This window comes from Hyperoodon ampullatus (genome assembly GCF_949752795.1).
Source record: "Hyperoodon ampullatus genome assembly, chromosome: 6".
Classification (NCBI taxonomy): Eukaryota; Metazoa; Chordata; class Mammalia; order Artiodactyla; family Ziphiidae; genus Hyperoodon; species Hyperoodon ampullatus.
In genome coordinates, this window is record NC_136919.1 from 104,422,694 (window position 1) to 104,440,428 (window position 17,735).

The 17,735-nt window shown below is 38.8% G+C and overlaps 1 protein-coding gene across 1 annotated transcript in view; it reads left to right on the plus strand.

Annotated features, from left to right (window-relative positions):
* CENPP (centromere protein P) overlaps nt 1-17,735 on the plus strand; it is a gene marked incomplete at its 5' end in the record, with an annotated part of 232,063 nt that overhangs the window by 13,701 nt on the left and 200,627 nt on the right. Inside the window, 2 exons of the mRNA XM_079705975.1 lie at nt 4,439-4,620; nt 7,162-7,250. Of these exons, the coding sequence (XP_079562101.1) occupies nt 4,439-4,620; nt 7,162-7,250 (271 nt within the window). The remainder of the gene's footprint in view (nt 1-4,438; nt 4,621-7,161; nt 7,251-17,735) is intronic.

The window sequence follows — 17,735 nt, forward strand, 5'->3', positions numbered from 1 at the left end:
TCTAGTGTACTTTTATTTTACTTCACAGGACTGCCTTGAGCATTTCTTGGAGATCATGTCTAGTGGTAACAAACTTCCTCAGCTTTTGTTTATTTGAAAATGTGTTGATTTCTTCCTCACTTTTTTTTGAAAATATTTATTTATTTGGCTGCACCAGGTCTTAGTTGCAGAACACAGGATCTTTAGTTGCAGCATGTGAACCCTTATTTGCAGCACGTGGGATCTAGTTCCCTGACCAGGAATCAAACCCAGGCCCCCTGCATTGGGAGCTCAGAGTCGTAGCCATTGGACCACCAGGGAAGTCCCACTTCCTCACTTTTGAAAGAAAATTTTGCCAGAAGGATTGTTGGTTGATGGTTTTCTTCATTTAGCACTTTGAATATATTGGCCCACTGTTTTCTGGCCTCCAAAACTTCTGATGAGAAATCTGCTCTTATATTATTGAGGATCCATTGTACGTGATGATTTCCTTTTCTCTTGCTGCTTTCAAAATCTCTCTTTACCCTTGGTTTTTGAAAATTTGATTATGTCTCATTGTGACCCTCTTTGAGTTCATCTTATTTAGAATTAGTTGAGCTTCTTGAATGTTAGCCTTCATGTCTCTCATCAAGTTTGGGACACTTTTTACCATTATTTCTTTTTTTAAAATTTTCGGCTGCATTGAGTCTTCATTGTTGCATGCAGCCTTTCTCTACTTGTGGCAAGCGGGAGCTACTCTTTGTTGCAGTGCGTGGGCTTCTTATTGCAGTGGCTTCTCTTGTTGCGGAGCACGGGCTCTAGGTGCGCAGGCTTTAGTAGTTGTGACATGCGGGTTCAGTATTTGTGGCTTGCAGGCTCTAGAGTGCAGGCTCAGTAGTTGTGGCACGTGGGCTTAGTTGCTCTGCAGCATGTAGGATCCTCCTGGACCAGGGCTCGAACCTGTGTCCCCTGCATTGGCAGGTGGATTCTTAACCACTGCGCCCCCCCCCCAGGGAAGCCCTTTACCATTATTTCTTCAAATAGTCTCTCTTCCCCTTTTCCTCTTGCTTTTCCTACTGGTGCTCCCACAATGCATATGCTGGTCCTTGTGGTTGTGTCCCACTGGTCCCTTAGGCTCTGTTTGCTTTTCTTCAGTGTTTTTTCCTTCTGTTCCTCAGTCTCTGTTTCCAGTGTCTTATCTTCAAGTTCACTGATTCATTATTCTGTCTGCTCAAATCTGCCTTTGAATTCCTCTGGTGAATTTTTCATTTTAGTTATTGTACTTTTCAGGTCCAGAATTTCTTTTTGATTTTCTGTCTTTATACTGATGTTTTCCATTTTGTTCACAAATCGTCTTCTTAACTTTCTCCACATCTTCCTTTATTTCTTTGAGCATCTTTAAGACTTCTGTTTTAAAGTCTTTGTCTGATATATCTGCCATTAAGTCTTTTTCAGGGACAGATTCTTTTGAATATTTGTTTTTCTTTCAGTGGGCCATGCTTTTTTGTTTTTTGTATGCCTTGTGATATTTTGTTGAACATTGGACATTTTAATTTAATAATGTGGTAACTCTGGAAATCAGATTCTCCCCCCTCTTCCCCAGTGTTTGCACTTTTTTTGTTATTGTTTTAGGTTGTTTTGTTGTTGTTGTTGTTGTAGGCTGTCTGTGTGCTGAGGATCAGCCTGAAGTGTAAACTTAATGTCTAATTATGTCATTTCTGAGCTTTTACTTGGATATGTGCAATCATTTTCTAATTTTCCCCACATATTTAGTTTGATTTTTCATGTCCTAGTCTTTAATGTCTGACTCCTGAAAAGGAAAAGGCAAAAATGATGGTGGGAAACAAAAAGCGACAGCTCTTTAAATATTCTTAATGCTACCTCAGCCAGAGGGTAGGGGCTTGCAGCAGTGACTACCCTCCTCTTTGTCTGCATCTCTGTGATCAGCAGCCGCAGTCAGCAACTGGAGCACAGATACTCAATATTTGGGGGACAGAGTCCTTTTTGCCCACTCTTGCTCCCCTAAGCTGTGTGCGGGTGGCTCCAAGAACATGTGCACAGCTGCTTGCCATGTTGTTGGAGGGGGTGTGGATAGCTACTACTGTGCTAAGAGCTGAAATTGCCCACGATTTACTGTAATGTACGTTTAAGCCTTCTCCATGAAGTTGCAAGCCTTCAGCGGTCTCCAGAGTTCCAAAAAGGTTATATCAGACAGATTCCGCCACTGCAATTGCTTCCTAGTTGGGGAGATAGGTTCCTGGTGCTTCCTACTCTGCCATCTTCATAGAATCCTAGATCATTGAGTTTTAAACTCAAGTCTTGTGTAGATTTGCTTTTAAAGAAAAAAATCTTCTTGTGAACATCTAATTTGGGCAAAAAAATACATGCTACTAAGACAAATTTGCAAATAATAAATAAAACTACAAAACCATAAAACCCATATCCCCAATTCATTCAAAATAGCATCATTAATTGTAATGGACCAATGATGTTTTGCTCAAAGTAAATTACTGCTATGAATGAGAATATGCAGGTTATCTTTTTATTTTGTGGTAATACATACATAACATAAAACTTACCATTTTAACCCTTTTAAAGTTTATAGTTCAGTTCACATTGTTGTGCAACCATCACATCATTATCCATCTCTAAAATGATTTCATTGTCCCAGAGAGAAACTTTGTACCCAGTAAACAATAACTCCCCATTTTTCCATTTCTCAGCCACAAGTTCTTCCTTGAGTTCTGCATATCTATCCTTTAATGTGATTATAGTTTTCTTATCAGTTTGCTCTGTTGGAAATACCTTGAAATTTTCATCCGTAGTTTGCTGTGTCATTGTTTAGTATTCACTTGGAAGGAACTCATTTATATAAAGATTATCTCTGTTCTTTTTTTCATTAGCTTTATCTATTTAATTTTCAAAAAGCAAATACAAAAGAGCATGTTGTAGTCTCTCAGATGACAGAATATACTTATAGTGATATTTTAAATTAGCATTAAAACAAAGTTTAAAAAATTTCTACAGGCTTTATACAAGTTTTGAAATACGAGTGTGAAGATACAGTTAGGTTATTCTTTATAGACATGGTATAGGGTCATAAGAACATAGGCTAATGTAGTGGAATTAGAAATAGAAAAGGAGGGATAGCTATGTGGGGGAGCAGAAAAGCTGACCTCAGATCCAGATGTGAGAGGAGTAATAGAGCAAGGGTGACCCTCAAGAAATGGAACCTGCTCTAGCAGGGGACAGATTTTATCATTAACAAGAGTAGGGAAATTTGAAGGAAAAACTAATTTGAAGAAGAAAACATTTGATGCTTTATCAAGTTAAATCTACCTTGCAGGAAGAAGAGATGATTAAAGGTGTGTTTTAGGAGTTAGTGGCATAAAAGAGCTGAGATTAATCATCAAATATTCTTCTGGAATGAGAGAATGCATATTCAGAAGAGCAGAGGCAAGAGTGTTAGGGTTTTCTTCTAACACGGGAGACAAAAAGCAGGGACAGTGGAAGACCCAAGATGTAAAATGAGAATCAGGATAATCATGCCCCAGAAGGAAAGGAAAGCATGTTTAAGATAGTGGAAGTCAGCAGTGTAGAATGTGTCTGATAGCATGATGGCAATAAAGGATTACAAAAAATATCATTTAATGCGATTATTTGCTGAAATTTTACTTTTTTCAAGGAAAACAGAGCTATATGTTTTCAGTGCAGAATATCTGATTACAGTGTTGTTTAGAGATTATGCTATTTGTTATTCGTTTGGAATTTTTACCTCTATACTCTTCAATTTCACAAGAATCCCTTTCTTAGTATAAAATGCTTTGTGATACTTCACTTGTTTTAGAATTTGAAGCTAGCTGATTTATTTTGTTTTTAGGTTCATCATATCTTTTAAAATAGTTTGAGGCATCTTGGGATATCAGACATTTAGGTTGGAACACTTTAAATATTCCAGCCTAAACAGACATTTTAATTTTACAAAGTACTCCTGTTATAATTTATTTTATAGCTGTTTCTAATATGTAGGAGAATGGTATTATAACTTGGTTAGGTTTGTTTTATATTGAGATTACTGATTGCAGTGTTAGTAGCCACATTGGTTTTAAGAAAAATCTTACTGGTTTTAAGAAAAATCGTACTAGTTTTAATGGGAAGAGAGTAAGAAGGATAAAATGGGAATGGTTTGAAGAAATTTATAGATATTAGTTGAAACACTTGTTAGTGGTTTCTTTTTTTTTTTTTTTTTTCTGCAGTACGCGGGCCTCTCACTGTTGTGGCCTCTCCCTTTGCGGAGCACAGGCTCCGGACACGCAGGCCTCACGGGCCTAGCCGCTCCGCGGCACGTGGGATCCTCCCAGACTGGGGCACGAACCCGTGTCCCCTGCATCGGCACGTGGACTCTCAACCACTGTGCCACTAGGGAAGCCCGTTAGTGGTTTCTTAATTGAAGTAATTATTTGTGGTATTTGCTTTTTAGAAAATCATTTCAAGAAATACACCAAGTAGATTCTGAAGGATGGGAATTGTCAAAAGATCTGAGAAGTCATCTTGGACATTTAGAATCAGAACTTCATTTTCTAAGTACGCTTACTGGCATCAGTATAAGACATTACTCCAAGAAGACAGAGGACCTAACGAGCACTGAGATGGCAGAAAAGAGTAAGCATTAGTTTCTTTCTTTCTTTCTTTCTTTTTTTTTGGCTGCACCATGTGGCATCTTAGTTTCCCGACCAGGGATTGAACCTGGGCCCACAGCAGTGTAAGTGCTGAGTCTTAACCACTATGCATCCAGGGACTTTCCAGAGTAAGCTTTCATTTTAATCTAGAGTGGTATTGAAGTTTACCTTATTATACATAGGAAATTGGTTGTCTTATCATTGAATTAAAATTCTGCAAGATAACGATTTGAATGTGTGGTTGTGGTAAACTTGTTTCGTCAAGTGTCTATTCAATATCACAGTGTGTGTAATACTCTTAAAAGCTGCCTGAGGTAGATATTAAAGAAGACACAGTCTGTCATTATGTAACTTAATAGTCAAGTAACAGCCATAAGCGACTTTAAGAACAGAAGCAGCATTAATTTGTAAATCTTAGCTGTTGTTCACTACTGACATGAGAGCTGTGTCATCTGTGGTGCTCTGCTGCTAATGAGCATGGCCTTGTGGCCAAGATAAATATTTCAAGAACTGGACCATTTGGCAGAGGAGGGTTTCTGGTCCCAATGACTTACGTTTTATTACCAAGGATCTGTGATGCACTAACAAGTAAGGGGAAGCTAATTCAGCTGTGCGATTGGATGTTGGGAACTTGGTTTAGAAGAAGGAATCACTTTAGGAAATGCTTCCTGATTTTTCCACCAAAATAACCCTCATGACCAGGGAGAGGAAGAGTGACCCTCAGAAGGTGGTGGGCAGCTCACCTCAGTAAAACTTTGAATTACGTGTAGAAATGAAATTTAGACACTTCAGGTACTTGAAAGGAATAGATGTAATACCGAGAATATGGAGAGTGAGATTTTACTGTACAAAAGTCTCAGTCTTTCTATTTTGAGCCCCAGGTTTACCCCATCTGTAGAGGTACTTGGTGGTGCCCATTCAGAATGCCTTTGAATGGGCTTGATTCTGAGCTTTCCCCATTGCTGGCTTAGGTTTTAATTTTCCTGGATCTGCCAGGTTAGTTCCACTTTTTCGTGTAATATCTAGCTTATCCATCTGATTTTCAGCTTCTAAAATTAGGTTACTCTCATCTTTTTCTCTTTATCCTTGTAAAATTGTGCCCTTCTGGGTGAAGGGGCAATATAGGGGTAGATTAAGAGGTACAGACTATTAGATATAAAACAAGCTATGAGGATATATTATACAACATGGGGAATATAGCCAATATTTTATAATAACTGTAAATGGACTATAACCTTTAAAAATTGTGAATCACTATATTGTCCACGTGTAATGTATATGTATTGTACAGCAACTATACTTCAGTTTAAAAAAAAACAGAATTGTGGGGACTTCCCTGGTGGCACAGTGGTTAAGAATCTGCTTGCCAGTGCATGGACACGGGTTCGAGCCCTGGTCCCGGAAGATCCCACATGCCACGGAGCAGCTAAGTCCCTGTGCCACAACTACTGAGCCTGCGCTCTAGAGCCCGCGAGCCACAACTACTGAGCCCGCGTGCCACAACTACTGAAGCCCACTCGCCTAGAGCCTGCATGCCTCAACTACTGAGCCCACGTGCCGCAACTACTGAAGCCCGCACGTTCTAGCACTCACATGCCGCAGCTACTGAGCCTGCGTGCTGCAACTTCTGGAGCCTGCATGCCTAGAGCCCATGATCTGCAACAAGAGAAGCCACCAATGAGAAGCCCTTGCACTGCAACAAAGAGTAGCCCCCACTCACCACAGCTGGAGAAAGCCCATGCGCAGCAACAAAGACCCAACGCAGCCAAAAATAAATAAAATTTTTTTAAAAAAAGAAGCTCTACCAATTTCTTTAAAAAAAAACTGAATAAAAATAAAAAAAAGAGAATTGTGCTCATTTAAAAATACCTTCATTAGCAAAAGTAGATGGTAATAAAGTCAGAATAATGGTTATCTCTTGAGGGGGACATAGTGTATAGCCTGGAAAGGGCATGAGGGAATGTTATGGGGTACTTTAAACTTTCTGTATATTGATCTTAGTGGCGGTTACATGGGAAACACTTGTAAATATATATATATATATATATATATATATATATATATCTATCATGCTGTATACTTAAGAATAGGGCATTTTATGCATTTGAGTGTATTCATGTTATACCTAAAAAAATACTTTTGCTGTCATTTTAGTAAAGTTTTGAGAGTTAACTGAGGTAAATACATGGATTTAATTTATTGTCTAACTAGAACCAGATAATGTTGAAAAAATGAAAAATATCTAACAGTTATCATGATTCAAATTTGCCTAGGGTCATACTAGCATATTTCTGTTTCTTACCTTAATCTTTGGTATAATCAATAACTAGAAAGTACAAGTTGTCTTTAATCTTATTTTGCAAAGACGATCAATTTGATGCACATTCTTCCAGGTAGTTTCAATGCAAATACACTTTCACACATACACCCACGTATATTATAGGTATCCACACAAAATTAAATAATAGATATTTAAAGGAAATTGTTATTTGCAAACAAAAATATTTATTTTTATGATTTACAGGTATAAAGAAAGTTCTGCAGAGACACAGATTATCAGCAAATTGCCACATGATTACGTTTCAACTTGAATTTCACCTTCTGGAAATCCAGGTAAATTAAGAATACATTGTGATAGATAACACAGATTCTGCTGCTATGAAATAAAAACTCCCACACCCCAGTCTTCAGCAGTGGCTGAGTTGAGGAGACGTTCTTGAGCTAGGGCCCCCTCGTAGCACATTTGTGCGAAGTGGTACCATTAAAAAATTTTTTAGGGCTTCCCTGGTGGCGCAGTGATTGAGAGTCTGCCTGCCGATGCAGGGGACACGGGTTTGTGCCCCGGTCCAGGAGGATCCCACATGCCGCGGAGCGGCTGGGCCCGTGAGCCACGGCCGCTGAGCCTGCGCGTCCAGAGCCTGTGCTCCGCAACGGGAGAGGCCACAACAGTGAGAGGCCCGCGTACCACAAAAAAAAAAAAAATTTTTTTTGAGTATGAATACCCCAGCAACTGCGTGCAGTAGGATTGTTGCTGAGAGCATAGTGCTTTATTGGAGGGCAGTTAGTAAGATGTTCCTGGGCTTCCAGTGCAAGCCCCGAGGTCATGGGAACAGTCTTGGATGCCCTCAGTCATCAGCTGATATCTCAGTCATCTATTATCTATTAGTTATCTATTGCCACGTAACATTTTCTCCCAAATTTAACAGCTTAAACCAGCAAAACACATTTATTATCTCACCATTTTCTGTGGGTCAGGTATTTGGGAGCAGCACAGTTGGTGTTCTTGCTCAGGGCCTCTCCTATAGTTGTGGCCATGTGGGATCACTACAATCTGAAGACTGCTCAGGGCTGGAGAGTTAGACTTCAAGGTGGTTCACGGTTATGCCAGCAAGTTATAGAGGACTGCTGAGACACAACATAGGAGGAAGATACTCTCGGTAGGATTTTCACATAAAGTCAGAAAGCAGACAGAATATTAACGTGCAGCCCCTGGCCAGGATAGGGCAGAACAAGACTCAGACATCTTCAAAGTCTGGCTCCAAGAAGAATGGGACCCAGGCATAATTTTGAGAAATGATCAATCCTGGGCACATGCTTTGATAGCAGAAGGCAATTTCAACCTGTTGGTTTTATGAGTTTGGGCCTACAGGGGGTATGTATAGAGGAGAGGAACAGGGAAGGGCAGGCACGCTGCCTTGGCCTCAGTTCATCAGATAACTAAAGTGGATGTAGACCAGTTGTGACAACCAAGTCATATGGATCTGCTGCTTGCTTGCATTCGCAGTCATGTGCCTGGGTTCCTCATGCTTATCCTCAGCCACAGAAACAGCCTCAAGTTGTCCCTTTTTGTATGCAACAGGAGTTGATGTCACATATCAGAAACTGCCCCCAACTAGTCAAGAGTAACTGGGTCCAGGTATCTGGGCTAGAGGTTTTGCTTCTTGAGAACTCTTTGCAGTCTATGTCCGTGGTTGTCACCACAGACCCTGGCAGGCTGAGGACTGACTGAGGGATATCTAGGCCTCTCATCTGATGGCAGAGTTTCCAGCTTGCTCCCACCTCAGAGTATCCCCCTTTAGTCTGTCAAAGTGACCAAGAACATCCACAGTGTGGCATTGCCAAAGCCGGTTGAGTAGGATGTCATGGACATGGATGATGAGTGTCCCTAGGGAAGGTAAACTGTCCCCAGGTTGGCACCAGGCCTTGGAGCCATGCAGAGTCCCCAAGATGATATTGTAGTTCTGTATGACCTCAAACATCATCTGCTAAAGACCAAAAGAGAATACAGACCCAAATGGGTTGATCTCGTTTAGGATGAAAAGCCCATGCCAGGACTCCAGACTTCTCCTTTGTGTGGCCCAGGAATTCCTGGATGTTGTCTCATTGCATCAGGATGCATAGTTGGACAACTGCCTTTTCTTTCCTTATGGCTAATGTGATCCTAAGCTCAGAGTGGTGAGATACCAAATGCTTACCTGCATTCTGGCCTCCATTAATGGCCAGGCCTATAATCTGTGTCGGGTTGGCAGAGTCAGAGGTCTGAGGTCTAGTTCCATGTCTGAGAACATCTGCACTATCAGTGTATACATTGTCCAGGAAACTGCTCAGGATCATTCTAGTAGCCTTGGGGTCCTACAGGCTTTTTCTGCTGTTGGCTTTCACCTTTTTTATAGTCACTCCCTGACTTATCTGGAGAGAAGCTAGACTGCTAGCAAAATCAGGCTTATCCTTGGGAGGATGTCCACAAGTCCAGCTGAAAAAAGAAAGACCATCCTCTGAAGTTGAGGTGAATGAGCTGCTCAGTGGAGCTATACATTCCAGGATAGGTTGTGGCCAAAGATTGATTAGTGTGCCCATTGTTGGGGCTTTGGCCTGAGAGGTAAAATAGACTGGAATATTTTAATTTCATTTTGTTGAAGTTCCATACTGTGGTCACCTTAAGCCTCTGAAGAAAAGCATCAAGTGGTAATTTGATCACATCATGAGTTAGATCAAGGATGAGGTTTCAGTTTGGGGGCATTTTTTATAATGCAACGTGCTTGTTAAGAATGGCTATTACCTGACCAGAGGCATTCCCAGCATGAACTGGCACTGGGCCCCTGCAGCTCCCACAGTAGCTTAGCTTGATGGTCCTGGGTGGCCACCATGAAGCCACATAGACAGGACCAAAGCCGTGTGGGCCCTACCATAGAGGACCTGCTACCCCTGCTATATTGGCTATGCTCCCTACCTCCTGCCAGGCAGTAGTGGCACCAGCCCAGACCTCACCTTTTAAGCTAATATTCTGATCCTCATACCACCAAAGCATGATTGAAAATTTTGTAACCATTTGGTATTGGCCTAAAGTTATACTGTTAGCTCACATGCTGAATGAATTAGAATTAGTTGAGCTGCACATAACAGAAAATTTAAAAATAAGGAAGGTTCAAAGTACTAGAAGTTTATTTCTCTATTGCTTAAACAAAATTGCAGGATATGTTTTCAAGGGCTAGTATGGTGGTTTCATGATCATCAGGCTCTGCCATCACCCATGTGACTTCCAAATCATGGTGCAGTTAGCACTTTAACATTTCAGACATTGGGAAAGGGCTGGGCAAACCAGGGCTCACCTTTTCCATTGAAGGACACTTCTCAGAAGTTGTAACACCCATCATTTTCACCTACATTCTAATGGCCAATAAATTAGTGCAAGGGAGGCTGGAAATTTAGCCTTCATTATGCATGGCCATGTAGCCAGTGAAAAAATTGGAGCAAGAAAGAAGTACAAATATTGGGGACTACCATCAGTTTCTGTCCCACATGCTTTAGGGGATGCAGGAAAAAAAATATAAGGAGAGGAACAATTTATATTCTTTGAAAGACATAGAACACAATAATTGCTGAATCTCTAAAGGGACATAAGTTGTCATTATATACATTTCAAAGTATGTAGGTGCTTTTCAACTGCTTGGTTTTAACTAATTTGCTGCAAAAAGAGCATGCTGTCCCAGGCTATGTTAAGAACACTCCCTTTCTCTCTGCACCTTTCCAGTTTTATGATTTTTATTATTTATTGGTAAACCCTCAGATGTTCTAGACCTACTTGGGTAAGTATATTTTTAGAACTATATCTCTAGTGGAATTGCCAGGTTAAAGGAGATTTACATGTAAATTCTGATTGATAGTACCAAACTGCCTTCTAAAATAATTTTACCATTTTACATGTTGAGCAGATTTTTATAGTTGAGACTGATAGAAAAAGAGCAGTCATAAATAAATAGCAACCTTCTGTGTTCTAAAACACTTTTTAAAACAAAATTTCCACTAGAGGGAGACGTTTAACTATCAGAAAATTAAAAAGTAACCTAAACAATAAAATTATCTTACTTATAGAATATTGTTATAATAAAATCATGGTAGTACAATGTTAGAAACCAAAGTGACCTAAAATCATATTAATAGAATGCTGGGACCAAAAGTGACCTTATAGATTATCTAGGTCAACCCTCTTATAGAGAAATACACCCAGAATGTTTGAATGATTACACATGTTGGCACAGCTATTATTGTCAGATGCAGTTGGAGCATACAACTCTTTTCCCCAGATTTACTCTCTGGTGTTGTTAGTGCTATTGTACTGTTTGTGAGGAGTTGCAAGAACATTAGAATTAACATGTGTCAGCATTCATAGTCCATGCAGCATAATAAGTCAAATGGGTGGCAGTTTCTGGGGGAAGTGGCAGTTAAGTATGTTTTCATAACTACTCTCCCTGAAATGCAATGAAATGAAAAAAAAAGATTCAAAAATAGGGAAAATTTTAAACTAAAAAGAATATTTGGTCCTGGCACAACTTCAACTACTGGGAGCTATAAAAACTAAAATTGGCAACTTGGATAATCACAAAGGTTTGAGAGACAACCAAGAACTAGGGCAGGGTTGAACAGTAAGGTTCATCTCCTACACAAGGCCAGCCCTTCAAGACTGGAGAGGTAACTGTTTCATCTAATGCATAGAAACCAACATAGATAATCAAGTAAAATGAAGAAAGAGAGGAATATGTGCGAAACAAGAAAGAACAAGATAAAACCTCAGGAAAAATCCTTAACAAAACAGAGATAAGTAATTTACCTGATAAAGAGTTCAAAATAATGGTCATAAAGATGCTAGCCAAACTCAGGAGAAGAATGGATGAACACACGGAGAACTTCAACAAAGATATGGAAAATATAAGAAAGTTCCAAACAGAAGTCCCCAAGCTAAAGAGTACAATAACTGAACTGAAAAATACATTGGAGATTTTCATAGCAGACAGCATGAGACAGAAGAAAAGGTCAGTGAACTCAAAGACAAGGCACAGGAACTCACCAAATCAAAGCAGCAGAAACGAAAAAGAATGAAAAAAAAGTGAAGATAGCTTAAGGGATTTATGGGACAACATGAAGTGTGCTAACATTCACATTATAAGGAGTTCCAGGAGGAGAAGAGAAAGGGTCTGAAAACATATTTGAAGAAATAATGGTGGAAAACTTCCCTAAACTGTAAAAACAGTTCTCCAGATCCAGGAACCCTAGAGAGTTCCAAATAAGAGGAACCGCAAAAACCCCACACCGACACATTAAAATTAAAATACCAAAATTTGAAAACAAGGAGAGACTCTTAAAAGCAGCAAGAGAAAAACTATTGTTATGTACAAGGGAACACCCTAAAGACCTTAAGCAGATGTTTCAGCAGAAACTTTGCAGGTCAGATGAGAGTGGCATAAGTATTCAAAGTGCTGAAGGAAAAAAATTTCCAACCAAGAATTATCAACCCAGCAAAGTTATCATTCAGAATCAAAGAAGAGGTAAAAGAATTTTGCAGATAAGCAAAAGCTAAAGGAGTTCATCACCACTAAATCAGCCTTAAAAGAAATGTTAAAGGGATTTCTTTAAGCTGAAAAGAAATGGCACTAATTAGTAAGAGGAAAACATGAAAGTATAAATCTCACTGGTAAATGTAAATATGTAGTATAGGTAGTGAATTCATCACTTATAAAGCTAATACAAAGGTTAAAAGACAAAAATAGTAAAAATAACTAACTACAATAATTATTTAAGGGATATACATGATAAAAATATGTAAAATCAAGAACATAAAATGTAGAGGGGGAGAGTAAACATGTAGAGCTTTGGAATGTGTTTAAGTTGTTATCAACTTAAAAGAGACTGTTGTAAATGTAAGTTGTTATTTGTAAGCCTCATGGTAACCATAAAGCCAAAACCTATAGTAGATACACAAAAGGTAATGAGAAAGGAATATTAGCATACCACTAAAGAAGGTCATTTAACCACGAAGGAAGAAAGCAAGAGAAGAACAGAGAAACTACAAAACACTAGAAAATAATGAACAAAGTGGCATTAAGTACATACCTATCAATAATTACTTTAAATGTAAATGGACTAAATTCTCCAATCAAAAGAAATAGAGTAGATGAACAAATAAAAAACAAGACCCCTCTGTACACTGCCTACAAGAGACTCACTTCTGGTGTAAGGACACATATAGACTGAAAGTGAAGGGGTCGAAAAATATATTCCATGCAAATGAAAACCAGAAGAAATCTGTGGTAGCTATACTTATATCAGACAAAGTAGACTTTAAAAAAAAAGGCGATAATAAGGGACAGGAGGGCACTACATAATGTTAAAGGGGTCAATTCAACAAGAGGATATAACATTTATAAATATTTATGCACCCAGCAGAGGAGCACCTACATATATAAAGCAGATATTGACAGACCTAAAGGAGAAACAGACAGCAATATAATAATAATAGGGGACCTTAAATTGATCACACATCAATGGATAGATCAGGGAGAAAATCAATAAGGAAACATTGACCTTAAAGAACACGTTAGACCAGGTTGACTTAACAGATGTGTATAGAACATTCCTTCCAAAAGCAACAGCATACACATTCTTTTCAGGTATATATGGAACATTCTCCAGGATAGAACATATATTCTTAACTTATATATAAGTCTTAACTTGTATATAAGTCTTATGTATAACTCTTAAATATAAGAAGGTTGAAATGGTGTCAAGCATCTTTTCCAACCACAGTGGTATGGCTAGAAATCAATTACAAGAAGAATACTGGAAATTTCACAAATATGTGGAGATTAAAAACATGCTACTGAACAACCAATGGGTCAAAAAAGAAATGGAAGCAAAATAAAGAAATACCTTGAGACTAATGAAAATGGAAATACAACATACCAAACTTATGGGCTGCAGTAAAAGCAGTTCTGAAAGGGAAGACCATAGCAATATATGCCTATCTGAAGAAACAAGAAAAATCTCAAAAAACCTAACTTGATACCTCAAGGAACTGAGGTATAAAGACTAAGAAGAACAAATGAAGCCCAAAGTTACCAGAAGGAAGGGAATAACATAGACCAGAAGGAATTCCCTGGTGTTCCAGTGGTTGGGACTCTGTGCTGTCACTGCCAAGGGCCTGGGTTTGATCCCTGGTTGGGGAACTAAGATCCTGCAAGCCACTTGGTGGGGCCAAAAACAAACAAGCAAACAAACAAACAAAGCAAACAAAAAGCCTAGGAACATAGATCAGAACAGAAACAAATGAAATAGAGACTAAAAAGACGTTAGAAAAGATCAATGAAACTAAGAGCAGATTCTTTGAAAGGATAATCAAAATTGATAAACCTTTAGCTAGACTCACCAAGAAGAAAAAAAGACTCAAATAAAATCAGAAATGAAAGATGAGTCATTACAACTGCTACCACAGGAATACAAAGGATCATAAGAGGCTACTGTGAACAATTATGCACTAACAAATAGATAAACTCCTAAAAACAACCTTCCAAGACTGAATCAGGAAGAAATAGAAAATCTGAACAGGCCAGTTACTAATAGAGAGATTGAATCAGTAATTTAAAACCTCCCAACTAAAATCCAGTACCAGATGGCTTCACTGATGACTGCTACCAAACATTTAAAGAGGAATTAATACCAGTGCATCTCAAACTCTTCCAAAAAGAGGAGGAACACTTGAACTTACTTTACAAGGCCAGCTTACCCTGATACTTCAAACAGACAAGGGCACAGAAAAGAAAATTATAAGCCAATATCCCTGGTGAACATAGATGTAAAAATCTTCAACAAAATATTAGCAAACTAAATTCAGCAATACATTAAAAGAATCATTCACAATGATCAAGTGGAACTTATTCCAGGGATGCAAGGATGGTTCAACATTTGCAAATCAATCGATGTGCTACACCACATGAACAAAAAGGAAGGATAAAAAATCATATGATTATCTCAATAAATGCAGAAAAAGCATTTGATAAAATTCAGCAACGATTTATGGTAATAACCTCAGCAAAGTGGGTATAGAAAAGCTTTTGCACAGAAAAGGAAACCATAAACCAGACAAAAAGACAACCCTCAGAACGGGAGAAAATATTTACAACCGAAGCAACTAACAAAGGACTAATCTCCAAAATATACAAGCACCTCATGTAGCTCAATATCAAAAAAACAAACAACCCAATCCAAAAATGGGCAGAAGACCTAAATAGACATTCCTCCAAAGAAGATATACAGATTGCCAACAAACACATGAAAGGTTGCTCAACATCACTAATTATAAGAGAAATGCAAATCAAAACTACAATGAGGTATCACCTCACAACAGTCAGAAGGGCCATCATCAAAAAATCTACAAACAATAAATGCTGGAGAGGGTGTGGAGAAAAGGGAACCCTCTTGCACTGTTGGTGGGAATGTAAATTGATACAACCACTATGGAGAGCAGTATGGAGGTTCCTTAAAAAACTAAAAATAGAACTACTATATGACCCAGCAATCCTACTACTGGGTATATACCCTGAGAAAACCATAATTCCAAAAGAGACATGTACCACAATGTTCATTGCAACACTGTTTACAATAGCCAGGACATGGAAGCAACCTAAGTGTCCATTGACAGATGAATGGAATATTACTCAGCCATAAAAAGAAACAAAATTGAGTTATTTGTAGTGAGGTGGGTGGACCTAGAGTCTGTCATACAGAGTGAAGTAAGTCAGAAAGAGAAAAACAAATACCATATGCTAACACATATATATGGAATCTAAAAAAAAAAAATGGCTCTGACGAACCTAGGGGCAGAACAGGAATAAAGACTCAGACATAGAGAATGGACTTGAGGACATGGGGAGGGAGAAGGGTAAGCTGGGACAAAGTGAGAGAGGTGCATGGACATATATACACTACCAAATGTAAAATAGATAGCTAGTGGGAAGCAGCCGCATAGCACAGGGAGATCAGCTTGATGCTTTGTGACCACCTAGAGGGGTGGGATAGGGAGGGTGGGAGGGAGACACAAGAGGGAGGGGATATGGGGATATATGTATATGTATAGCTGATTCACCTTGCTATACAGCAGGAACTAACACAACATTGTAAAGCAATTATACTCCAATAAAGATGTTAAAAAAATAAAAAATTAAAATAAATAAATAAAATAGATGGCTAGTGGGAAGCAGCCACATAGCACAGGGAGATCAGCTCCATGCTTTGAGACCACCTAGAGGGGTGGGATAGGGAGCGTGGGAGGGAGATGCAAGAGGGAGGAGATATGAGGTTATATGTATACGTATAGCTGATTCACTTTGTTATACAGCAGAAACTAACACAACATTGTAAAGCAATTATACTCCAATAAAGATGTTAGAAAAAGATAAAGTTATTATAAAATGTTAAAAAATGTTGGTATGGAGGGAATATACCTCAAAATAATAAAGGACATATATGATAAGCTCACAGCTAACTTCATACTCAATATTGAAAAGCTGAAAGCTTTTCCTGTAAGATCTAGAATAAGACAAAGGATGCCCACTTTTACCGTGTTTATCCAACACAGTATTAGAAGTTTTAGCCAGATCAGTTAGATTAAAAAAAGGAAGTAAAAGGCATCCAAATTGGAAAGAAAGAAGTCATACTGTCACTATTCATAGATGACATGTTATTATTTATAGAAAACCCTAAAGGCTCCACCAAAAAAAAAAAGAACCAGAAAAACTGTTAGAACAAATGAACTAATTCAGTTAAGTTGCAGAATACAAAATCAATAATCTGTTGCATTTCTATACCCTAATGATGAACTATCAGAGAAATCAGGAAAACAATTTCATTTACAATAGCATCAAAAAGAATAAAATACCTACAAATAAGTTTAACCAAGGAGGTGAAAGGGCTGTGCACTGAAAACTATAAGACATTGATGAAAGAAGTTTATAACACAAATAAGTAGAAAGATACTCCATGCTCATAGATAGGAAGAATTAATATTGTTAAAATGTCCATACTGACGAAAGCTATCTACAGATTCAGTGCAATCCCTACCAAAATTCCAATGATGTTTTTCACAGAAATAGAAGAAACTCTTAAAATTTGTTTGGAACCACAAAAGATCCCAAATAGCCAATGCAATCTTTTTTTTTTTTTTTAATAAATTTATTTATTTATTTTTGGCTGCATTGGGTCTTCGTTGCTGCATGCGGGCTTTCTCTAGTTGCGGTGAGCAGGGGCTACTCTTCGTTGTGGTGTGCAGTCTTCTCATTGCGGTGGCTTCTCTTGTTGTGGAGCACAGGCTCTAGGCGTGTGGGCTTCAGTAGTTGTGGCTCACAGTCTCTAGAGAGAAGGCTCAGTAGTTGTAGCGCATGGGCTTAGTTGCTCCACGGCATGTGGGATCTTCCCGGACCAGGGCTCGAACCCATGTCCCCTGCATTGGCAGGCGGATTCTTTTCTTTTTTTTAATTTTATAAATTTATTTATTGATTTATTTTTGGCTGCGTTGTCTCTTTGTTACTGCATGCAGGCTTTCTCTAGTTGTGGTGATCAGGGGCTACTCTTTGTTGCGGTGTGCGGGCTTCTCATTGTGGTGGCTTCTCTTGTTGCGGAGCACAGGCTCTAGGCACACAGGCTTCAGTAGTTGTGGCATGCGGACTCAGTAGTTGTGGCTCACGGGCTCTAGAGCACAGACTCAATAGCTGTGGCGCACAGGCTTAATTGCTCCGTGGCATGTGGTATCTTCCCGGACCAGGGCTCGAA